Source organism: Zootoca vivipara, chromosome 12 (assembly GCF_965207765.1).
Source record: "Zootoca vivipara chromosome 12, rZooViv2.hap1.1, whole genome shotgun sequence".
NCBI classification, from domain to species: domain Eukaryota; kingdom Metazoa; phylum Chordata; class Lepidosauria; order Squamata; family Lacertidae; genus Zootoca; species Zootoca vivipara.
The window spans coordinates 210,999-230,510 of record NC_142595.1 but is presented as its reverse complement, the minus strand read 5'-3'; the positions used below and the strand labels follow the sequence as shown (position 1 = coordinate 230,510).

Below are 19,512 nucleotides of genomic sequence, written 5' to 3'. Positions count from 1 at the left end.
TCATTAGGTGGGGAGCTTTGGGGCACAGCGACTCTGCTGAGTGCAGGATCTGCCCATTTTTGCCTCATTTTTTTGCAAATTGAGAATCAAAGTGGAGAAACTTCAGATGTTAGCTGTGGTGGCTTTGCCTCCTGGTAGCTGGTGGGGGTGGGGTCATAATTTCCAAGTGGGGTGGGAGCTTCAAAGCCAAGAGTCCTGTTCCACACATGTGGTCTTGATAATTTGTGGGTGGCAGGCCATTCTGCCCCTCTCCGTTTCTTTTTGTGTTTTGACCTGTGCTCAGTTGCAACAGCAGAAAAACTTAAACCTGCCACAATGTTGAAGGTGCTGCACGATCTCAGAGGAGCAGCAAGCTGCTTGGGAGGAGTCCATGGTGAAAGCACTTTGCACGTGCTCAGAGGGAATATTTTATTGCAATTCATTTAAAAAAAATCATAGCAGTTTACAACAATTATACATGAAACAACACAATAAAAACCCTGTAAAAATATTTTAAAAATCAGGAATCAGCAAACTATTGTGGAAATATAGATTCTTAATTGCCTGCATAAGCCTGGCAGAATAGAAGTTTTTTGCAGGCATGTACAAGTTAAAACAGAAGGTGCATGTTGAATCTCTAGTGGCAGAGAGTTCCATAGGACTGCTGGGGTGATAACATTACAGGCTCAGTTTCTTGTAGTTGTCAAACAAGCCTCGCTAACTCCCAACCAGCGATGCTCCTGCAGATGATTTCTGTGGTCGAGTTGGGCTATAAGGAATCAGGCAGTCCCTGAAGTGCCCTAAGTTGTTTGGGGCATTGAAAACTGAGACAAGGACTTTTAACGTGGCTCAGTAGCAGGTGGGCAGCCAGTGTACATGTTTGGACAATGGTATCAAATGTTGTCGGCCAGGTGCCCACTTCAGCAGTGGGGCTGCTGCATTCTGCAGCTGGGGCTTCCAAACCAGGCCCAAGGGGAGCCCCACAGAGAGCGCAATAGAGCAATCCAGCCTCGAGGTTTCAAACACATGGACCAGTCGTCTTTTTGCTTCTGCAAGTGTTTGGGTGCACCTTGGGGAGGAGCCTCTGGACTTCATATACTGTCCTTTCTGTGCCAGCCTGTGGCAATTTCCCTTCACTATAAGATTCCTAGTTACCTTTTCTCTGAACTGAACAATCTCAAACACTCCTTTTCGTCATAGCAAAGTCGTTCTGCCGCCTTGATCGATTGCTTAGATCCATCTACGTATAGATATTGCCACTGAGGTTGTTCCCTAGCTAGCCAAACACTGGTTTATGTTCATCATTATGTCAACAATTGCATTATTTAAAGAATCCCTGGCTTTAGGCTCTTGCATCTGCATTCCCTTTTTGCAAACATGAGAGGTTTGTGGCTCTGTAATGACCACCCCTGCTGGCGACGGCTGTTCTGGGGGACAGAAATACACTCTCAAGCGCCAACCAGGTGGTTTTTTTAAAAAAAGGCCTACGTGTTTCCACAATTAAAACATCCAGCGCCAAAACGCACACATCACAGGCATTCTTGCTGCTCTGGAGCCAGAGGGTTGTGTCTCTGGCTGTGTGTGTCTCTTTTTAGACTCCCAACTGAAATAGCAGATGCTCTAAGTTTTCCACCGTCCAACAAGATGCAAAAACTCTGTTTCCATAGATAGACACAGAGGGAGGGAGCAGAAAGTGGCTTTGTGGAAGCTGGATTTTTTAAAAATTGTCCACAAAGTTTCTTTTTACAGAATGTGGTTCTTTTTTCATGTTAATGTGGTGGGTGGGGCGCTTGGCTGGAGTAGCGCTCTGCTTACAAGGCAGAACAGCCAAAGAATGACCTTTTCTCATCCCCTGGGGTCAGGGTTGGGCATACTGACTTTTTCGTTTTGAAGCGTCAGCTCAAATTCTGTTGCCTGTATACATTCTGCATATTTGACCAAAGCTTTTCTGCAGTGGACAGTTTAACTCTGGAACTCCCTGCCACAGGAGGCAGTGATGGCTACCGACTTGGAGGTCTTTAAAAGAGGATGGGGCAAATTAATGGAGGAGGAGAGGACACTTGATGACTACTAGCCAGGATGGCTGTGCTCTACCTATATAGGTGGAGGAAGCAAACGCTTCTGAATCTGGAGGCCACAGGAGAGCTGCTCTTGTGCTCGAATCCTGCTTGTGGGTTTCCCATTGGGGGAATGTGGGCGGTCCCTGTGAGAACAGGATGCTGGACCAGAGGGGCCCATGGCAGGTGATTAGACTTTTAGAGACTCCAGGCACTGGGAAAGATGATGATGCTCCTCCTATATGTAATTCAAATGAAAGTAAAATTATTATTTTTTTAGCTGACACAAAACTTATACCATGTGCAACACATGACAGGATTTGATTCCTTTGCATTATTCTGATCTATGTTGGTGGGATGCTCCTCTCTCCCCGGTTTAGTGGGAGATAAGTAATAAAAAGAGAACAGAAAAATTAGGAAAAAGTGGGGGGGCACAGTGCAAGAAAGTCTAACAAAGTTCTGGTTTTTCTCAGGATGGTGACTTCAGTGCCTTTTTTGAAATGTTAAATTATTGTTAAAAATATTTGTGTTTGCACTGGAAATAATTCAGGAGTTCGGACAGCTTGCAGGGTTTAAATTGAATAAAACGAAAACCAAAGTATTGGGTAAAAATTTAACACCAGAAGAAATAAATAGTTTACACTGATGCCACAGGTTTGATGTTTGTTAAAAGGGTGAAATACCTGGGAGTAAATATGACTGGGAAGAATATAGATTTATTTAAAAATAATTATGAAAAATTGTGGAATGAAATCAAGAGGGATTTGGAGATATGGTCAAATTTGAAATTATCTTTGATGGGCCGAATATCTGTGAAAAAATTGAAAGTATTGCCAAAAATGTTGTTTCTGTTTCAAGCATTACCAATTGTTGATATTCTAGGATGTTTTAAAAGAATGGCATAAGGTATTATCAAGATTTATCTGGCAGGGGAAAAAAACAAGAATTAAATATAAATTGTTAACGGATACTAAAGACAGAGGAGGTTTTCCCCTACCAGATTTAAAGTTATATTTTGAAGCAGCAGCCTTTTGCTGGATGAAAGAATGGTTTTTACTCGATAATACTGATGTATTAGATTTGGAAGGTCATGATATTTGGTTGGCATGCATATTTGTGGTATGATAAGATTAAGGTCCACAAAGGTTTCAAATGTCATATTATCAGAAAATCATTATATTATATGTGGAACAGATATAAGGACTTGTTAGAAAGGAAAACACCCAGGTGGATTTCACCTTTAGAAGCTAAGGCACATAAAAAATTGAATATGGAAACCCAAGTGGTTAAAGTATAAAGATATATTGGTGGTTGAAGGAGAACATTCTAAGTTAAAAACATATGAACAGTTAAAGAATAATGTAAATGATTGGTTACAATATCATCAAATAAATGAAATGTTCAAAATGGATAAAAAATTAGGTTTAAAACAAAAAAGTCTACATTGGAGACCAAATTGTTAAGAGTCTAAAACAAAGAATCTTTCAAAGACGAAATCTGTTATGATTGATTGGGGAAAAGATGTGGGTCATAATATCATGATGGAGGATTGGGAAAGGTTGTGGAAGAAGAATATAAAGTTTACCATGTGTAATGTCTTAAGAGAAAATATGATGAAAATGATGTATAGATGGTATCTTACACCGGTAAAACTAGCTAAGATTTATCATAAGCATGATAATAAATGTTGGAAATGTAAGAATGCAGAAGGAACCTTTCACCATATGTAGTGGACGTGCCCCCAAGTAAAGAACTTCTGGGAAAAGATTTATAATGAAATGAAGAAAGGTGTTAAAAAACACCTTTATTAAGAAACCAGAAGTGTTTTTACTTGGAATAGTCAGAGAGGAATTACCAAAAAAAGAAAATTACATTTTTTCTGTATGCCACAACAGCAGTGAGGATTTTATTGGCTAAGAATTGGAAGAGTGAAGATCTACCTACAGTGGACGAATGGCAGATGAAGATGACTGAATTTATGGAACTGGCTGAATTGACCCGGAGACTTCGTGATCAGAGAGAAGAGTCGGTGGAAGAAGATTGGAAGAAATTCAAAGTTTATTTAAGGAATAATTACAATATTGGAAATGTTTAATATAAGATTTGGAAGTATAGGGAGGTTGTAGAGGGGGATTTGTAGAGGTATTGTAGTATATGGAGGAGCGTCTCCACCCCCATCGTTCTGCCCGGACACTGAGGTCCAGCTCCGAGGGCCTTCTGGCGGTTCCCTCATTGCGAGAAGCCAAGTTGCAGGGAACCAGGCAGAGGGCCTTCTCGGTGGTGGCGCCTGCCCTGTGTAACGCCCTCCCATCAGATGTAAAAAAGGAAAACAGCTACCAGATTTTTAGAAGACATCTGAAGGCAGCCCTGTTTAGGGAGGCTTTTAATGTTTAACAAATTAGTGTATTTTAATGTTATTGTTGGAAGCCGCCCAGAGTGGCTGGGGAAACCCGGCCAGATGGGTGGGGTATAAATAATAAATTCTTCTTCTTCTTCTTCTTCTTCTTCTTATTATTATTATTATTATATTAAGATTTAGATATAAGTGCTAAATAAAAATTGAAATGGAGCAGACTGGAGAGAAAGGACATAGATTCCTAAATCCACTTTTTCTTTTAAGCACTGTAAAGCTTCTGGCTTACTGTATATGTTATGGGACCATCCGAGTGCTTGGCCTGTGAGGTCCCCTCCCCTGCAGTCAGGAATTGGCCAAGGAGTCTGGCTGAAGAGTTGCTGACCCAGCGAAAAACCTCCTTGGCCAACCAAATTAGAAGCAGCGCCAGGCCTAGAGGTTTTGTGTGGGCTTTTTTTTTTTTTTTTGTCAAATTGCAAGTTGGTTTGAAGCGTTCCCACAAAGCTGCAGCACTCTCCACAAGAGCTAAATTACAGAGCAGCAGCGATGCCAAGGAGGCCAGGCAAGAAGACCTGGGGAAGGTTAGGGCGCAGCGGCAGGACGTGGCCAAGGAAGGCAGGAGCTTAGCCGGCTCAATTTTCAGGCTAGAGGAGTGGAAATAAGGCACCGCTTTGAAAGTGTGATAGAGAAGGTGCTTGCCAGCTTCTGTTTACAGACCAGCCCTTATTCTAGCACCTGGCAGAATCATGGAATTGTAGCATTGCAAAGGAACCCTTGGGGTCATCTAATCCAACCCCCTGCAATGCAGGAATCACAGCTAAAGACGCCCTGACAGACGGCTACCCAACCTCAGCTTAAAAATCTCCAGTGGAGAAGTGTGCACCAACTTCCAAGTCGCAACTATGCCTACTTGGCTATTTTTGATTTTTTTTTATTAAAAAAAGGTAATTGATTGTGAAAAGATATGGCCTACGTAAGCCTGGTAGAATAGAAACGTTTTCAGGAGTCGTGTAAATGTTGCCACCAATGTTGCCTATGAAACTCTAGTGGCAGAGTGTTCCCCAGGACAGTGTCAATGACACCAAAGGCTCAGTTTCTTCTTGTCAAATGAGCCTCACCAACTTGGGGAATGGCCAATGACACTCCTGCCGATGATCCCAGTGCTTGTGCTGGGGTGTCAGTGTTCAGACACTCCCTGATGTACCCTGGACCTAAGTTGTTTGAGGCTTTGTGAATTAGCACAAGGAACTGTGAACTGGCTCAGCAGCCAGTGCAGATGCTCAACTATGGAGTTGTGCCACTTTTTAGGGCCCATCCAAACTTCCTTTTGCACTGTGCTTTCTTCTTCTTTCCCCCAAAAATTTCTATTAAAGTTTTCACAATACAATAAAATAGTATCTAGAGCAAATAAAATCAAAAAGACAAGAAAGAGGAGAGAGAGAAGAACAAGAAAAGAAAGAGAAAAAGAAAAGGTGGGGGGCCTAGTAATCCTATATAATAAAGTCCCTGTGTCTCTGCGTCCAGTCCCTGTGTCCCTGGGGTTGTGCTACTGTGCATGTGCCCCACGGACAGCCGTTGGGACTTGGAACGCAGAGACACTTCGGAGAGGGGAGTTTGGCGCCCGCTCGGCCCGGCAGGGAGACGAGCCAGGCTGAGGCAGCGAGGCGGGCACAAAACTTTAAAGTTCTGAGTAGCTTTTTTCCTTTTTCCCTGGGAAAACCCACTCTTTACCACTGAATCAGAACAGACAGCAATTTGCAGAAGACTCAAATTGCTGTTTGTTGCAGGTCAGCTTTAAAGAGTGAGTTTTCTCAGGGAAAGCTCTGGGGTGGAAAGAACGCTCAGACACAGAGCTTTAAAGCACAGACGTGCCTGGAAAGCACTGAGCAAAAAGATAAGTGTGGACTAAATGAAAAAGTCCAAAATGCTGCGACAGCGGAGTTGCTCCACTGCCTTTATCATTTTGGCTGTCCTTTTCTGAACCTTCTCCAACTGCACATGATCCTTCTTGAGCTGAGGCCACCAGAATGCAAGTAGGGGAGCAGAGATTTCTGACCCAAACCTGCCAGGCTTTTAGCTTCATGGAAGCAGACATATCGGAAGACAGAGACGCAGGGACTGATGTGTGGTGGCCCCATGAGACCTAGGAGTGCCTTGCAGCTCCTGCATGGAACAGGGGGTTGAACCAGAGGACCTTCTGGCTGTCCTCCTCCAGCAGACAAGATGGCAAAGTAGGGAATGGGGGCTCGCTCACTGAAGGGGGGCTTTGAGGGTCGCAGGAGAAAAGCGGGCAAGGGGGGAGGACCCAGCAGAACAGGGATTTTCGGGAGGGGGGTCCCTCAGAAGGTGGCGGACCCTCCTTCCCTGGAGGGTGGTAAGAAGCAGAGGCCAGGCGGCCACCTGTCAGGGATTCCTCACCTGTCAAGCCTGCATCGCAGGAGGACAGACTCGAGGACCCTTGGAGGGCCCCTTCCAGCTCTGCAGCTCCGTGATTCTCTAGAAATTGACCTGTGAATTTCCAAATGACCCACATTTATGCCCTCCAGAGTACAATGTTTTTTGTAGTTCTCCAAAGTCTGGGATTCTCCAAAGCCAGCTGCTGCCATCTCCCCCCTCCCCCCTCCCCCAAATATGCAGGGGGCTACTTAGGTTTAGGTTTCCCCTCCCACCGCCCTGGCTTCTGCCCTCCTTTCCCCAGTTAAGCCCAAACTGGCCCCCTAAGTCATCTTGGCCCATACAATCCTGCACTTCCCTGGAAGGGGCTCTGTCGTTCACACTCCATTTTCCTTCTGAAAAACAAAATGACTAAACATCTCTGCCCCGCCTCTGTCTCCCTCTTCCCATCCTCATTATATTTCTCACGGGAAATGCATGATTTGGGGAATCTTAAGTGACATGACACAGCAATATATTTATGAGGCTGATAAGGAATTTTGGTCCAGAGGAAGAAGAAGAAGAAGAAGAAGAAGAAGAAGAAGAAGAAGAAGAAGAAGAAGAAGAAGAAGAAGAAGAAGAAGAAGAAGAAGAAGAAGAAGAAGAAGAAGAAGAAGAAGAAGAAGAAGCCCTTAACCCTTGCTTGGCTCCTTCCACCCAATCTCTTCCTCTCTCTGGTTCTTAAGGAACTCAGAGAAAAACTTCTGGTTCCTGGATTTGTTGGGGGGGGGGGGAGAGAACGAAGTGATGCTTCTTTCAGGAACCCTTAATAGTTTATTACAATCATCACTGAGTGGAGCTGTTCATTGCAGGATAAGCAAACAAAGAGTCTTGTGGCACCTTAAAGCAGGCACCCCCAAACTTCGGCCCTCCAGATGTTTTGGACTACAATTCCCATCTGCCCTGACCACTGGTCCTGTTAGCTAGGGATCATGGGAGTTGTAGGCCAAAACATCTGGAGGGCCGCAGTTTGGGGATGCCTGCCTTAAAGCCTAACAAATTTATTATAGCATAAAGTTTTGTGGAGTCCCTCTCACTTCATCAGACACGTGAAATCTTTGTCCTGAGTTGCTAGTACATGGTTGGTGGGTTGTAAATATGAAGGTCAGAAGGAAATTTAATGTGGGAAAGTGCAGAAACGGTGATAATAAGTACCTAATTAACAGAGGCAACCCACAAAACAGTTGTTGATAACAGGGACATCCCCATAGCTGCCAAGTTATCCCTTTTTAAAGGGATTTTCCCTTATGCTGAATAGGCTTCCTCGCGAGAAAAGGGAAAACTTGGCAGCTATGGACATCCCTAGCATCAGTAAGTCGAGTAGCATACAAAATGTGCTAAAATCCTTTGTTTTGACTCATTCCACTAGTGATAGAACTGAATCCCTGGATATACTGTATTGTAATTCATCTTTCTCAGTTCCTAACATTGTTATAGAAGTGTGACCAGTGAAAGGAGGATTGAAAAAGGAAGCTGTTAAGAACACAAGAAGAGACAGCAGATCCATCCCAGCAGCCTCTTCTCACAGGGAGCAGCAAGATGTCCTCTAGGACCTCTCAAGCAGGAGTTGAGCACAAGAGCGACACTCTCCCCTCCTGCGCTTTCCAGCAAGTGGGCTCCAGAAGCATTGCTGCCTCCGACTGTAGAAGGAGAGCACAGCCATTTTGACTAATAGCCTTATCCTCTGTGATTCCCCCTGCCCAGTCCTCCAAAAGAGCCATCCCAATTGATGGCCATCACTGTCTCCTGTGGGAGTGAGTTCCACAGTGTAACTAGGTGCTACATGAAAAAGCCCTTCCTCTGACAGTAAGAGCTGTTCGACAGTGGAATTTGCTGCCAAGGAGTGTGGTGGGGTCTCCTTCTTCGGAGGTCTTTAAGCAGAGGCTTGACAGCCATCTGTCAGGAATGCTTTGATGGTGTTTCCTGCTTGGCAGGGGGTTGGACTGGATGGCCCTTGTGGTCTCTTCCAACTCTATGATTCTATGGTTCCTCTTCTCTGTCCTGAATCTTACAGCATTCAAGCTTTCATTGGATGTCCCCGGGTTCTTGGGTTCTGAGAGAGGAAGAAAGACTTTTCTCTTTTGTCTTTCTCCATGCATGCATCATTTTATCATGTCACCTCTGGGAAGAATGTTCTCTGGGGAGATTAATCCCACCAAACATCTCCCCCCCCCACTTCCTAACTCCTCAGCTGCTTGCCTTGATAAACAAACAGCCCCTCTGGCCTTTGCTTTGCTGGGAATTTTTCCCTTGGAGGGATGCACAGACGGAGCAAAACTTTATCCACCCTCTTCTCCTCTCCTTCCCTCCCAGCTTGGAGGGCGGCTGCCTGCAGGAGAAAGGAGGAGGGAAAGGAGAGCCGCATGTGGGGGGCTGCCCTCCCCTTCCTTCCCTCGCTCCCTCCCTGTCCCCACATGAAACCAGACTTAATGCAAAAAAGCTGGCCAGGCACAGAGGCGGCCAAGCTTGGAGGAGGAAGGGGCTGCGCTCAGCAGCAGAAGCAGGCAGCCAGGAGGCCAGCAGAAGACGGAAAAGTTTCCTCTCCCGTGAGTAAATGCCACGCAACTCCCCACCCTCACCCTAAACCTTGGGGGCCCATCACCACCCCACCTTTCCTCAACTCCTCCTGACTTCTGGCAGGCTTGCAACTGCTGCTAAGTGTTTTGGCGTGGGCAGGATGGGGCCCCCACAAAAGCCTCCCCTGCTGCTCAATTCAGCCCTTCCCGCTTGGGAACGGGATGGTTCAAGGGGGACAGAGCAACTCCCCTGTAAGAAAAGGGTGCAGCAGTGTTTGGGGCTTTTAGTTTGGAGAAAAGGCGAAGGAGACGCAATAGACGTTCATAAAAGTATATGTGGCATGGACAAAGCAGACAGCGGGGAAAAATTCCTCCCTCTCTCAGAACACTAGAATTTGGGGACATCCCAGCAAGCTGAATGCTGGAAGGTTCAGGACAGATAAAAGGAATCTATGCAGCTCAGAGTTAAAGCATGGAACTGGCTGCCACAGGAGGCAAGGATGGCCGCCAACCTGGATGCCTTTAAAAGAGGACCGAATAAATTCAAGGAGGAGGAGGAGGAGGAGAGGGAGGAGAGGGCTACTGCTGGCTGCTGGCCACAACCACTATGCTCAGCTTCCACAGTTGGAAGCAGCAATGCTTCTGGATGCCAGAAGGGAGACAGGGCTCTTGTGCTTGAATCCTGCTTGCAGCTTTCCCACTGAGGCATCTGGTAGGGCGCTGTGAGAACAGGGTGCTGGGCTAGATGGGCCCCACTTGGCATGGGCGTACCCAGGATCAAAACTAGGGGGGGCAAGGGGAGGGGCCAAGGCACGGAAGGGGAGGGGCCACAAAGTGGGCGGGAACGGTGAACTCGCGCTCCGCCGGGCTGTGCCCCTCCCTAGAAGCAGGGCTGGTGGGCGGAGGCGGAGCCCAGCCCAGCGGAGCGCGAGTTCAGCGTTCCCGCCCGCCGCGCTGCGCTCTCTGGTTCCCCGCCGCGCTTGGCCTTGCCTGAGGGCGCGCCGGGGAGCTGGAGGGAGGGCGCAGCGCGGCGGGCGGGAACGGCGAACTCGCGCTCCGCCGGGCTGTGCCCCTCCCTAGAAGCAGGGCTGGTGGGCGGAGGCGGAGCCCAGCCCAGCGGAGCGCGAGTTCGGCGTTCCCGCCCACCGCGCCGCGCTCCCTGGTTCCCCGCCGCGCTTGGCCTTGCCTGAGGGCGCGCCGGGGAGCTGGAGGGAGGGTGCGGCGCGGCACGGCGGGAATGGCGAACTCGCGCTCCGCCAGGCTGTGCTCCGCCTCTGCCCACCAGCCCTGCTTCTAGAGTAGGGCAGCTGCCCTAACTTGCCCCGTGGTGGGTACGCCCTTGCCACTTGGCCTGATCCAGCAGCCAGGCTCCTCTTATGCTCCTGTGAAGAGGCAGAAGGACCATGTAATCAACTCTGTCCTAGATGAAGCCGCTTTGATTCTGCCATGCGCACCGAAGAAGATGAGGCTGATATTCCCTAGGAAAACTCAAAATTTCGGGGCAACCCCCTGGGAAATTCTCCTGCACTGTTGAAATAAACTCTGTGTGTGTGTGTGTGCATATGCAGGAGAACTTCCCAGAGGTCTGTGCCCCAAGACCCCGGCTATGAAGCAGAGAATCCTCAGCACATCCTGAGGTTTGTGCTTTCCTTGGAGCTATGTCATAGGATGTGCAGCACACATTGGGGGTGTGTGGTTATGCAGTGGCGGGGCTGCAGGGGGCAGAAACATGCAGAGCATTCTGCACATGCTCAGAGGTGTTAATCATTATTAATATTTATTGTATTTATAACCCACATTTTCCTCCAAGAAGCTCAAGGTAGCATATATTGTTCTCCCTCTCCTTGTTTAATCCCCACAACAACCCTGTGAGGTAGGTGGGGTTGAGGGCCAGGGACTGGCACCTGAGTGGGGGATTTGAACCCTAGTCTCCCAGGTCCTAGTAATCCAGCCCTCTATCGACTACACCACACTGGCTCTTCAGTGTGTGTAGCCAGTGTGGTGTAGTGGTTAAGAGCGGTAGACTCGTAATCTGAAGTCTCTCAGCCCCACTCACCTCACAGAGTGTTTGTTGTGGAGGAGGAAGGGAAAGGAGATTGTTAGCCGCTTTGAGACTCCTTCGGGTAGTGATAAAGCGGGATATCAAATCCAAACTCTTCTTCTTCATCATCATCATATGTCCTGGGGTCTGCTCTCAGCACTGAAAACAGGTAATGGGGGAGGGGGGACTGAGCTGAAGCCCACCTTCCTTAGCTACCTCTTTGGCCTCCACATCAAAAACATCCATGCAACAAGAATGGAGAAAAATCACAGCTGCTCCTGCCCTGGTTCCCTGCCCTGTTGCCAGCATGTTACATTCAGGCTCAGATGTGTGCAGAGTGGATCTGCCAACCCTTCCCCACCCTGTGGAGTCCTGTGGCAAAATTAGAACAGGTGTTAAAGTTTTTTTAATGTTAAAGGTGACCGACTCTGGGGTTGCGGCGCTCATCTCGCTTTACTGGCCGAGGGAGCTGGCATACAGCTTCCAGGTCATGTGGCCAGCATGACTAAGCCACTTCTGGTGAACCAGAGCAGCGCACGGAAATGCCGTTTACCTTCCCACTGGTTGGCAGGAGCAGGGACCGAGCAACGGGAGCTCACTCCGACGCGGGGATTTGAACCGCCGACCTTCTGATCAGCAAGCCCTAGGCTCTGTGGTTTAACCTACAGCGCCACCTGCATCACCTGGATTTTTTAATGTTACTGCCTTTTAATTACTACTACTACTACTATTTAATTTATGTGTTTGAATTGTTAAAGCAGTAGCATAGACTTTGGTGCAATCAAATCAACACTGTTATTTGGTAGATCAGCTGCTTTAAGATTGTGGGATGCCTTTGAAGAAGAAGAAGAAGAAGAACCTGATGAAAACAAAACTGAATTAAAAGCTTGCATTATGCAGCTAGCTATCTGAGAAAGTTTGTGCTCAGAGTCCAGAGGAAGGTTTTGTCTGCTGATTTAATGGCCAGTTGATTTGCTCCAGCTCAGAAGAGATGGGGCAGTACTCAGATTACACAGCTTTTAAAACTAGAGGGGATTTAGGGGATATTTTATGCATCTAGGGAGGAGGAAGAAAGGAGGCAGAGGGATGGGGGGAGACTATGTGCATTTAGAGTTTGAAGAATTTCAGACTCTCCAAATGTCCCTATTTTCCAGGGATGTCCCTGATTTGATCCTGGAATGTCCCGCTTTTCCTTAGGATGTTCCTACAATCATACCTCGGGTTGCGAATGCTGCAGGTTGCGCATTTTCGGGTTACGGACGCGCCGAACCCAGAAGTACCGGAACAGGTTACTTCTGGGTTTCTGCACTCATGCATGCGCAGAAGTGCTAAATCGCGCTTTACGATTTAGACCTGGGGAATCAGGTTCGTGTCTCCGCTCCTCCACATGCAGCTGCTGGGTGAACTTGGGCTAGTCACACTTCTCTGAAGTCTCTCAGCCCCACTCACCTCACAGGGTGTTTGTTGTGGAGGAGGAAAGGAGACTGTATGCCGCTTTGGGACTCCTTCGGGTAGTGATAAAGCGGGATATCAAATCCAAACTCTTCTTCCTTCCTTGGTGGTTTATAAGGAGAGGTTGGATGGTCATCTGTCGTGGATGCTTTAGCTCATATTCCTGCATTGCAGGGGGTTGGGCTGGAGGACCCTCGGGGACCCTTCAAACTCCACCGTTACGTTTCTATGAAGAAACAGAGGGCTCCAGCGCTGCGCATTGCATAATCCATCAGGCATCCCAGTGAAACCAGGATAGGATTAACTAAGACAAAATTGGTGCTCCCCCTTCTCCCCATATTTCTGGCAAGCATAAAAGTTCTAGATTCCTGCTGAAGTGTTGCAAGGAGGGAGCTCAAATTGGGTTTCATGGTGGTGAGGATATTGACAGCTTAGCCTCGATAGCTCCACAGAGCTTCCACGCCCAAAGGCAGTCTACCTCTGAATACCAAGGGCTGCGGAGAAATAATTACAGAGGGCCCTTGTGGCAGTGCCCTGCCTGGATTTTGTGGCTCAGGAGCTAAATTGCTCCTAAGGAGAGAAGAGACGATGATGGGGTCAGGGAGAGATGATAAAAGAGAAATTCTTTTCTTGAAGTATCATCTGGGTGGAATGTTCCTTTCCAGTGGAAGTGAGAAGCCCAGGTATCTATTATTGCAAAGGAAACATCCCCATATACGGATTTCATAAGTCTTTGTAATTTGCATTGGAAGAAACATCCTTGGAGAGATTGGTCATCAGCTGTGAGCCAGATGGAAACTCCTTGTTCAGAGGCAAGGCAGCTTGGAAGGCCAGATTCTGAGGACACACAAGAGCGGGTGCCTGCCTGCCACCTTCATGCCCTGCTTGTGAGCTTCTCGGACACATCTGGGCTGGTCTCCATTGGACTAAATGAGCTCTGGGCTCTTTTGAGGCTACACATTACCAGATGATTCATCCAGGGACCTCTGGCTGTTTCAGATGCTGAGGCTGCAGGAAGTTAACGTCTCCAAACTTGGCAAAGGTTCTGGGCACGTTGTATTTGAGTCAAGAGTCAGGCACAACCCCTTTCAGCAGGAACATCTGGACTCTGAATCCGTTGCTTAGACAAAGGAGCAGAGGAGAAGAAAATTCAGGAGGGGCATGTTAGCTTCCAAACATGTGCAGAGCAGCACCTCCTGACTTCCAGCCTGGCACGTGGAATTGGGGGTGCAGCACTGAGGGCAGAAGGCAAAGAGGGGGGGAAGGAAGCCCTCTTTGTTTTCCACATTAAAAACTGGGTGCGTGTCACTGGAGAGTCAGAACAGAAACAGCAGCATTTAAACATCTGTCTAGATCTACTGACAGATCCAACAGCTGGTGAAGTAAACCTCGAGTTGGATCTGCAGGGGCTGCATGCCTGAGTCTGCGCTCTTTGGTCTGTGTAACAGTTTCCATTGCAAACCTCAAATCTCAGGAATTTACCCACCAACCACTGCAGTGTGCTCAGGCCAGGATCTGATCAAGCTCTGAGCTCCTGCTCAGAGATTTATTAGAACTCCTAAAGCAGTAACACCAAACTCTGCGTGTTGAGAAATAAATGAATTTAAACCACCCAAAGCCCGCCCATCTCACTGTATGCTCCCCCCCTGAGAGGGATGCTATTTTGATCTCCTTCTGCCTCAGACTTTTGACTGGATGGGATTAGGGTTGTTCAATCACTCCTGACTGTACAGACAGACCAGAAATAGCCTCCTTCAGAGGAGGCTGCCTGCCTGAGCTGCTGTTCTGGGCTGACACACACAAAGTTGACTTCTGCAGAGCTATGAGTCACTGTCATATCCCTGGTCTTAATCCACCTAGCCCAGTCTTGTCTACTCTGACTGGCAGCTCCTCTCCACCCCCTCTTCCCTGGTCCTTTTAAGACAGGAGGTGCTGCTGGGAGATGAACCTGGATCCTTCTGCCATTGAGCTCTGACCTCTGAATGGAACAGTGGGCAATTCCCTTGGAGAAAACTTAGCCTTTCACACCAGAAGGAAACCTTTCCCATTTTTATTCAGAAAAAGAGTTTGCCTGGATTACTGTAACTTTGGGAAAGGTCACCTCATTAGAAAAAATGAAAGGAGGGAAAACTATTTTGCATCTCGTTTTGGGGGGAGGGTTGCATGGGGACCAGCACTATCACAGGGGGTGGAGAGTGACATTTAAATTTGGCTTTGGGGAAGGCAGTGGATCAAATGAGAAGAAAGGAGATTCCGACTAAATATTAGGAAGAACTTCCTGAGGGTAAGAGCAGAATGAACTGCCTCAGAAGGTGATGGCTCCCTTCATTGGAGGCTTTTAAGCAGAGTGGGGTAGCCATCTGTCAGGGATTCTTTTGCTGCAATTCTCGCATTGCAGGGGGTTGGACTAGATGTCCCTTGGGGTCCCTTCCAACTCTGCAGTTCTACAATTCCATTCGACAACAAGCATGAGAGGAGCGGGGGAGAAATAACGTATCTCGTCCACGAATTGTGTATGTGTGGAAGAAGCCCTACCTCTGGCTGGGCCTGAAACTTCACTGATTTTGTCGATTTCCTGGGATTTCATTGGCTATTTTTGCTTATGCCCACATCTCAGTTTGAGGTAGGGACTCACCAGAGCTTAACCCCAGAACTAGTTGTGGAATGTGTGAAGTCATTAGGACAGATGAGGGGCCCACTGAACATGTGCAAAGAGGCTCACCATTAACTTTAGCAAGCCCCCCAGTTCTTCCAGAAGTTCCTCCAGATCTAAGAATGGGACTTAGCTCAATTGCACATGCTACACATCTAAGAATAACCGTTCCTTTGTGTTTGTTGTTTTTTCCAGAGAACCAGCCACATCCAACCACTGACATGGCCATCCTGATGGACACCTGCCTGCTTGTTCTGCTGATGGTGCCCTTGTGTGCCTCAAGATCCATACACAAAGCAGGGCTTGAAGACAACGGGGGCAGTGGAGAGAGTGAGGGTGCGTCCTCCATCCCACCCCCTGCAAGCGTGACGCTAGGTGCAAACCCCACCTTGAGTGACCTCATTGTGAATGGGACTTCAACATCCCTCAACATATTGGATGGGATTGTGGACTTCTTCCAGAAGTACATGCTCTTGATCATTGTGGTCGGCTCCTTGGTCTTCCTCTTCCTTTTCATTGTGTGTGCTGCCGTCATCGTCCGGCAGAAACATAAGGCTTCAGCCTACTACCCAGCATCTTTTCCAAAGAAGAAGTATGTGGACCAGAACGACAAGTCAGGAGGGGCCAAGGCCTTCAGCGAAGTGCCGGAGAAGTTGTCTGATGCTGACCAGGAGGAGCCCGTTGACTCCACCAAACAGTTGCAGGCGGATATTTTAGCCGCTGCACAGAACCTCAAATCCCCAGCCAAGGCTGTCACGATGAACGGGGAGAGTGCCAAAATGGAGGACAGGGCACCCAACGTCAAGGAGGAAGGGACAAAGACGATGGAAGAGGCTGAGAAGGAAGAGAAAGCCACTCCAGAAGAACAGGATGGTCCAGCAGAGGAGGCTGAGACTCCAGCCCTGCCAAACTCGGTAGATGCAGAAATCAATGGTGAAGATGTGAAGGGTCAACAGGTGGAAGAAGAAACTCACCCAGCATCTCCAGAAGAGCCCAAGGAATCACCAGGGACTGATGATTCCACAGAACAAGTCTCAGAAAGTGAGGCAGATGAGCCGGGGGCTTCACCCCCTGATAGTACTTGCACCTCAGGAGACTAGGACACGGGGCCTCCCTTGCTTGCCTTTCCACCCGTTGGCTGTCGTGTTGAAAAGCTGATCACACTGAACCTGTGATGGACTTTACTTTCACTCTGTGGGCAACACCAGGCCCTTCAGTATATGACGTTTCCCATCTCCATTTTAGAGAAGCCCCATTAGAAGTAGAATACTGAGGTTTTGCCTTAACAGTCTCTTCATTGAGTGACTTAGCCACTCTTCTCTGACACAAGTACAAGGTATTATTTAGTAGGTGAGGATGAGTGGAAGAGATCCAGCACTGAGCGCTGACTGAGATCCAAATGTAGGACTGAAACCACTGTTGGGTTTAAACCTCTTTTGAAACACTTTTTTGTGAATAGATATGATAGAACTTATGGTTCAGGCCCAGTTATGGATGAGGTTTTTTTTTTTTTAGCAGTCCCCAATAATAGTAGCTGCCTACGCAACCCCCACTTTCCAGATGAGTGCCTGGCTGCTCCATATTCTGTACTTTCCCCAGGATCAGAGTAACCCATTCTGGTTTCCTGCCAAAGCTGAATTTACACAGTGCTTTTTGGCTGGCCTTTTGGTTACCGTAATCGTGAAGCCAACCTCTCCTATTGAAGCAAGGCTGTGCAACACGCCCATTGGCCAGCCTTTGGCTCAATTACAAAGCCACCGCACCCGCCTTTTATGGAAGTAGGACTTAGCACAGCACTGATTGGTCAGCCTTTCGTGTCAATCACAAAGCCACCTCACTTTTACTTGGAGCCTTTTTTTAGGCGCTGAACAAATTTTTGATAAAAGAACAATGCATGGTGCTTAAAAATGTGGCTGGCAAAATTACAATCTGGATTCAGTTTGAAGCTGAATATGTATACAGTATGTGCTCTTTGGGGAGTGAAGGTGCAGGGGTGGAAGCAGAGCTCACCTCTCAGAAAAAATCTCTGCCAGTGGTTACAAGTAGGTCCGCATGTGGCCTGAAAATCTTTGTTAGAGATTCAAGGCAGCTCTGCTCCCCAGAACTCTCCTGGATATATTTTTTGTGATGTTAGGTTTTAAATTTAACTCCCATCCACATGACACAGAAACCTCAATTGGACTTGATAACAGATGCCACTTCTGACACCAGCCAGAGAGACACCAACTCTGACACCACATGGTCAATTTCAGTGCTCAAACAATCCTACAGAAGATCCTTGCTCAAGAGAATGGGCTCGGATCTGGTATGTGCCCACTTGATTACTGGCATGCTTAAAGTTTCACAAACATCCGGGCATTTATATTATTACAAGAATTTTAGGGTGGGGAGGACCAGAGAAGCACACCAGAACTGGCATTTCACGCCACTTGAACCCTAAAGCATTTGTACCAGCAAAGGATCTTCATTCATCAAGATAATTTTGAATTGATAATATCTGTGGAAACAGCATATATTTGGGAAACTCAAAAAATCTGCCTAAAATGCCAGTAAAATCTGCCTAAAATGCCAGTAATGTTGACTCTTTCTACCAGCTCTGACAGGGTTCGGGGGAAGTAAACTAATTTCTTTTAAAACTCACTTTTGTACTTTTGTGAAGGAATTTTGAGAGGCTTTATTGTTTCCATTTCGGATTCTGAGATGTTTTCTTCTCTGGCCTGCTCTGGAAAGAGAGGAATACTTTTAGCGACCATTACAGCTGGACCAAGAAACTCTTTATTTTATATGTAACAAGCCTTGAAGAGTTTGAGCGGAGGGTTTTATTGGGGGAGGGCCATTTTCACCCAGCTTCTTCACAAAGGTTCTGGTAATATTTATGACTGTGGCCATTCCTCAGAACACGAGATAATAGGGAAGCCCTCTCTGAAGTCTAATTAGCCAACAAAAAAACATTGATGGTTATGCCCTCTTTAAGAACAGGGGTTTGTCAATCCTGGCTGGTGGGCCCTCGTTTTCAGCTGTGGCTGTATGCCATGGAGGGGCTTGGGGAACTAGGTTGGGATCATGGAATTGTAAAGTTGGAAGGGACCCCCAAAGGCCATCTAGTCCAGCCCCCTGCAATGCATTAGTGATGTTTGCCCTGCCCCTTTTCTGGCTGGCTGAGTCCAGCCTCCATTTAAATTTCCCAATAGGCTTCCAAATACCAGGTGCTGGAAGCCACCAAAGAGGCGTGTGCTCTTGTGATGGTCTTCTATCGCACAATTCCGCGCACACCATTCTCCTGGGGTGCTGTGGAGAATTAAAACCCTCGAGCCCCTTGCATTCAAACCCAGGAGGACCCAACAACCCGGGTAGGCCCCCCCCCTCATGCTTTCTTGTTCAACAAGCATCATGGATTGGGTAGTTTTAGGTGAACAGCTTCTGGGATCCCTTTGCGTGGCCAGTGGGAGCAAAGGCAACATGAGGGGCAGAAGTCCTTGGCTGATTAAGACTCTGGGGGGTTAAGGGCTACAGGGCCTCAACCAGGAACCTCATGGCCTAGAGTTACTTGGGCAGAAATAATGATTTATCTGGAAGTGCCCGTTCTCTCTAATGGAAAAAGGGACTTTCCCATTCAGTGGTTATGCCATGTTCTGAAAAACATTTTGTTTAAAAACAAACAGGGTAAAAAAAAGGCCAAGTACTTACTGCACGGAGTTTGGGGCCCTTTTGCAAAACTACTTTGGCATTAAGTGTGGAAGAGGAATGACGACCAGTACAGGGATTCCTAAGAAGAATGGCTTCCACCAAAGCTACTCTCTTGGACTCTTCCATGGAAAATGTTGGCAAGCTTCGCAAAACTGTATTCGGTCCCTGGGCAACCACCGCAGAATATCTGAAATCATCGCCATCTTGCTCAGAAGTCACAGCAGCTGCCTAAAGAGAGACAGAGAAATAAACCAGAGGGATTATCTCTGCAATTTTATAAACCGAAATATAACCAATTACTTAAGAAATAATCTGAATATTAAACAAATTATTTAAGTAAA

General features: G+C 47.4%; 1 protein-coding gene across 1 annotated transcript; it reads left to right on the top strand.

Annotated features, from left to right (window-relative positions):
* Positions 1–9,112: 9,112 nt before the first annotated feature.
* TMEM119 (transmembrane protein 119) lies at positions 9,113–19,512 on the top strand. Its single transcript, XM_035136434.3, has 2 exons — positions 9,113–9,368; positions 15,680–19,512. The coding sequence occupies exon 2, from the start codon at positions 15,706–15,708 to the stop codon at positions 16,582–16,584; it is 879 nt and encodes a 292-aa protein (XP_034992325.1). The 5' UTR covers positions 9,113–9,368; positions 15,680–15,705; the 3' UTR covers positions 16,585–19,512.

What these genes read in the sequence shown, in the direction of transcription:
- TMEM119 (XM_035136434.3), top strand. Translation starts at nt 15,706, where the DNA reads ATGGCCATCCTGATGGACACCTGCCTGCTTGTTCTGCTGATGGTGCCC.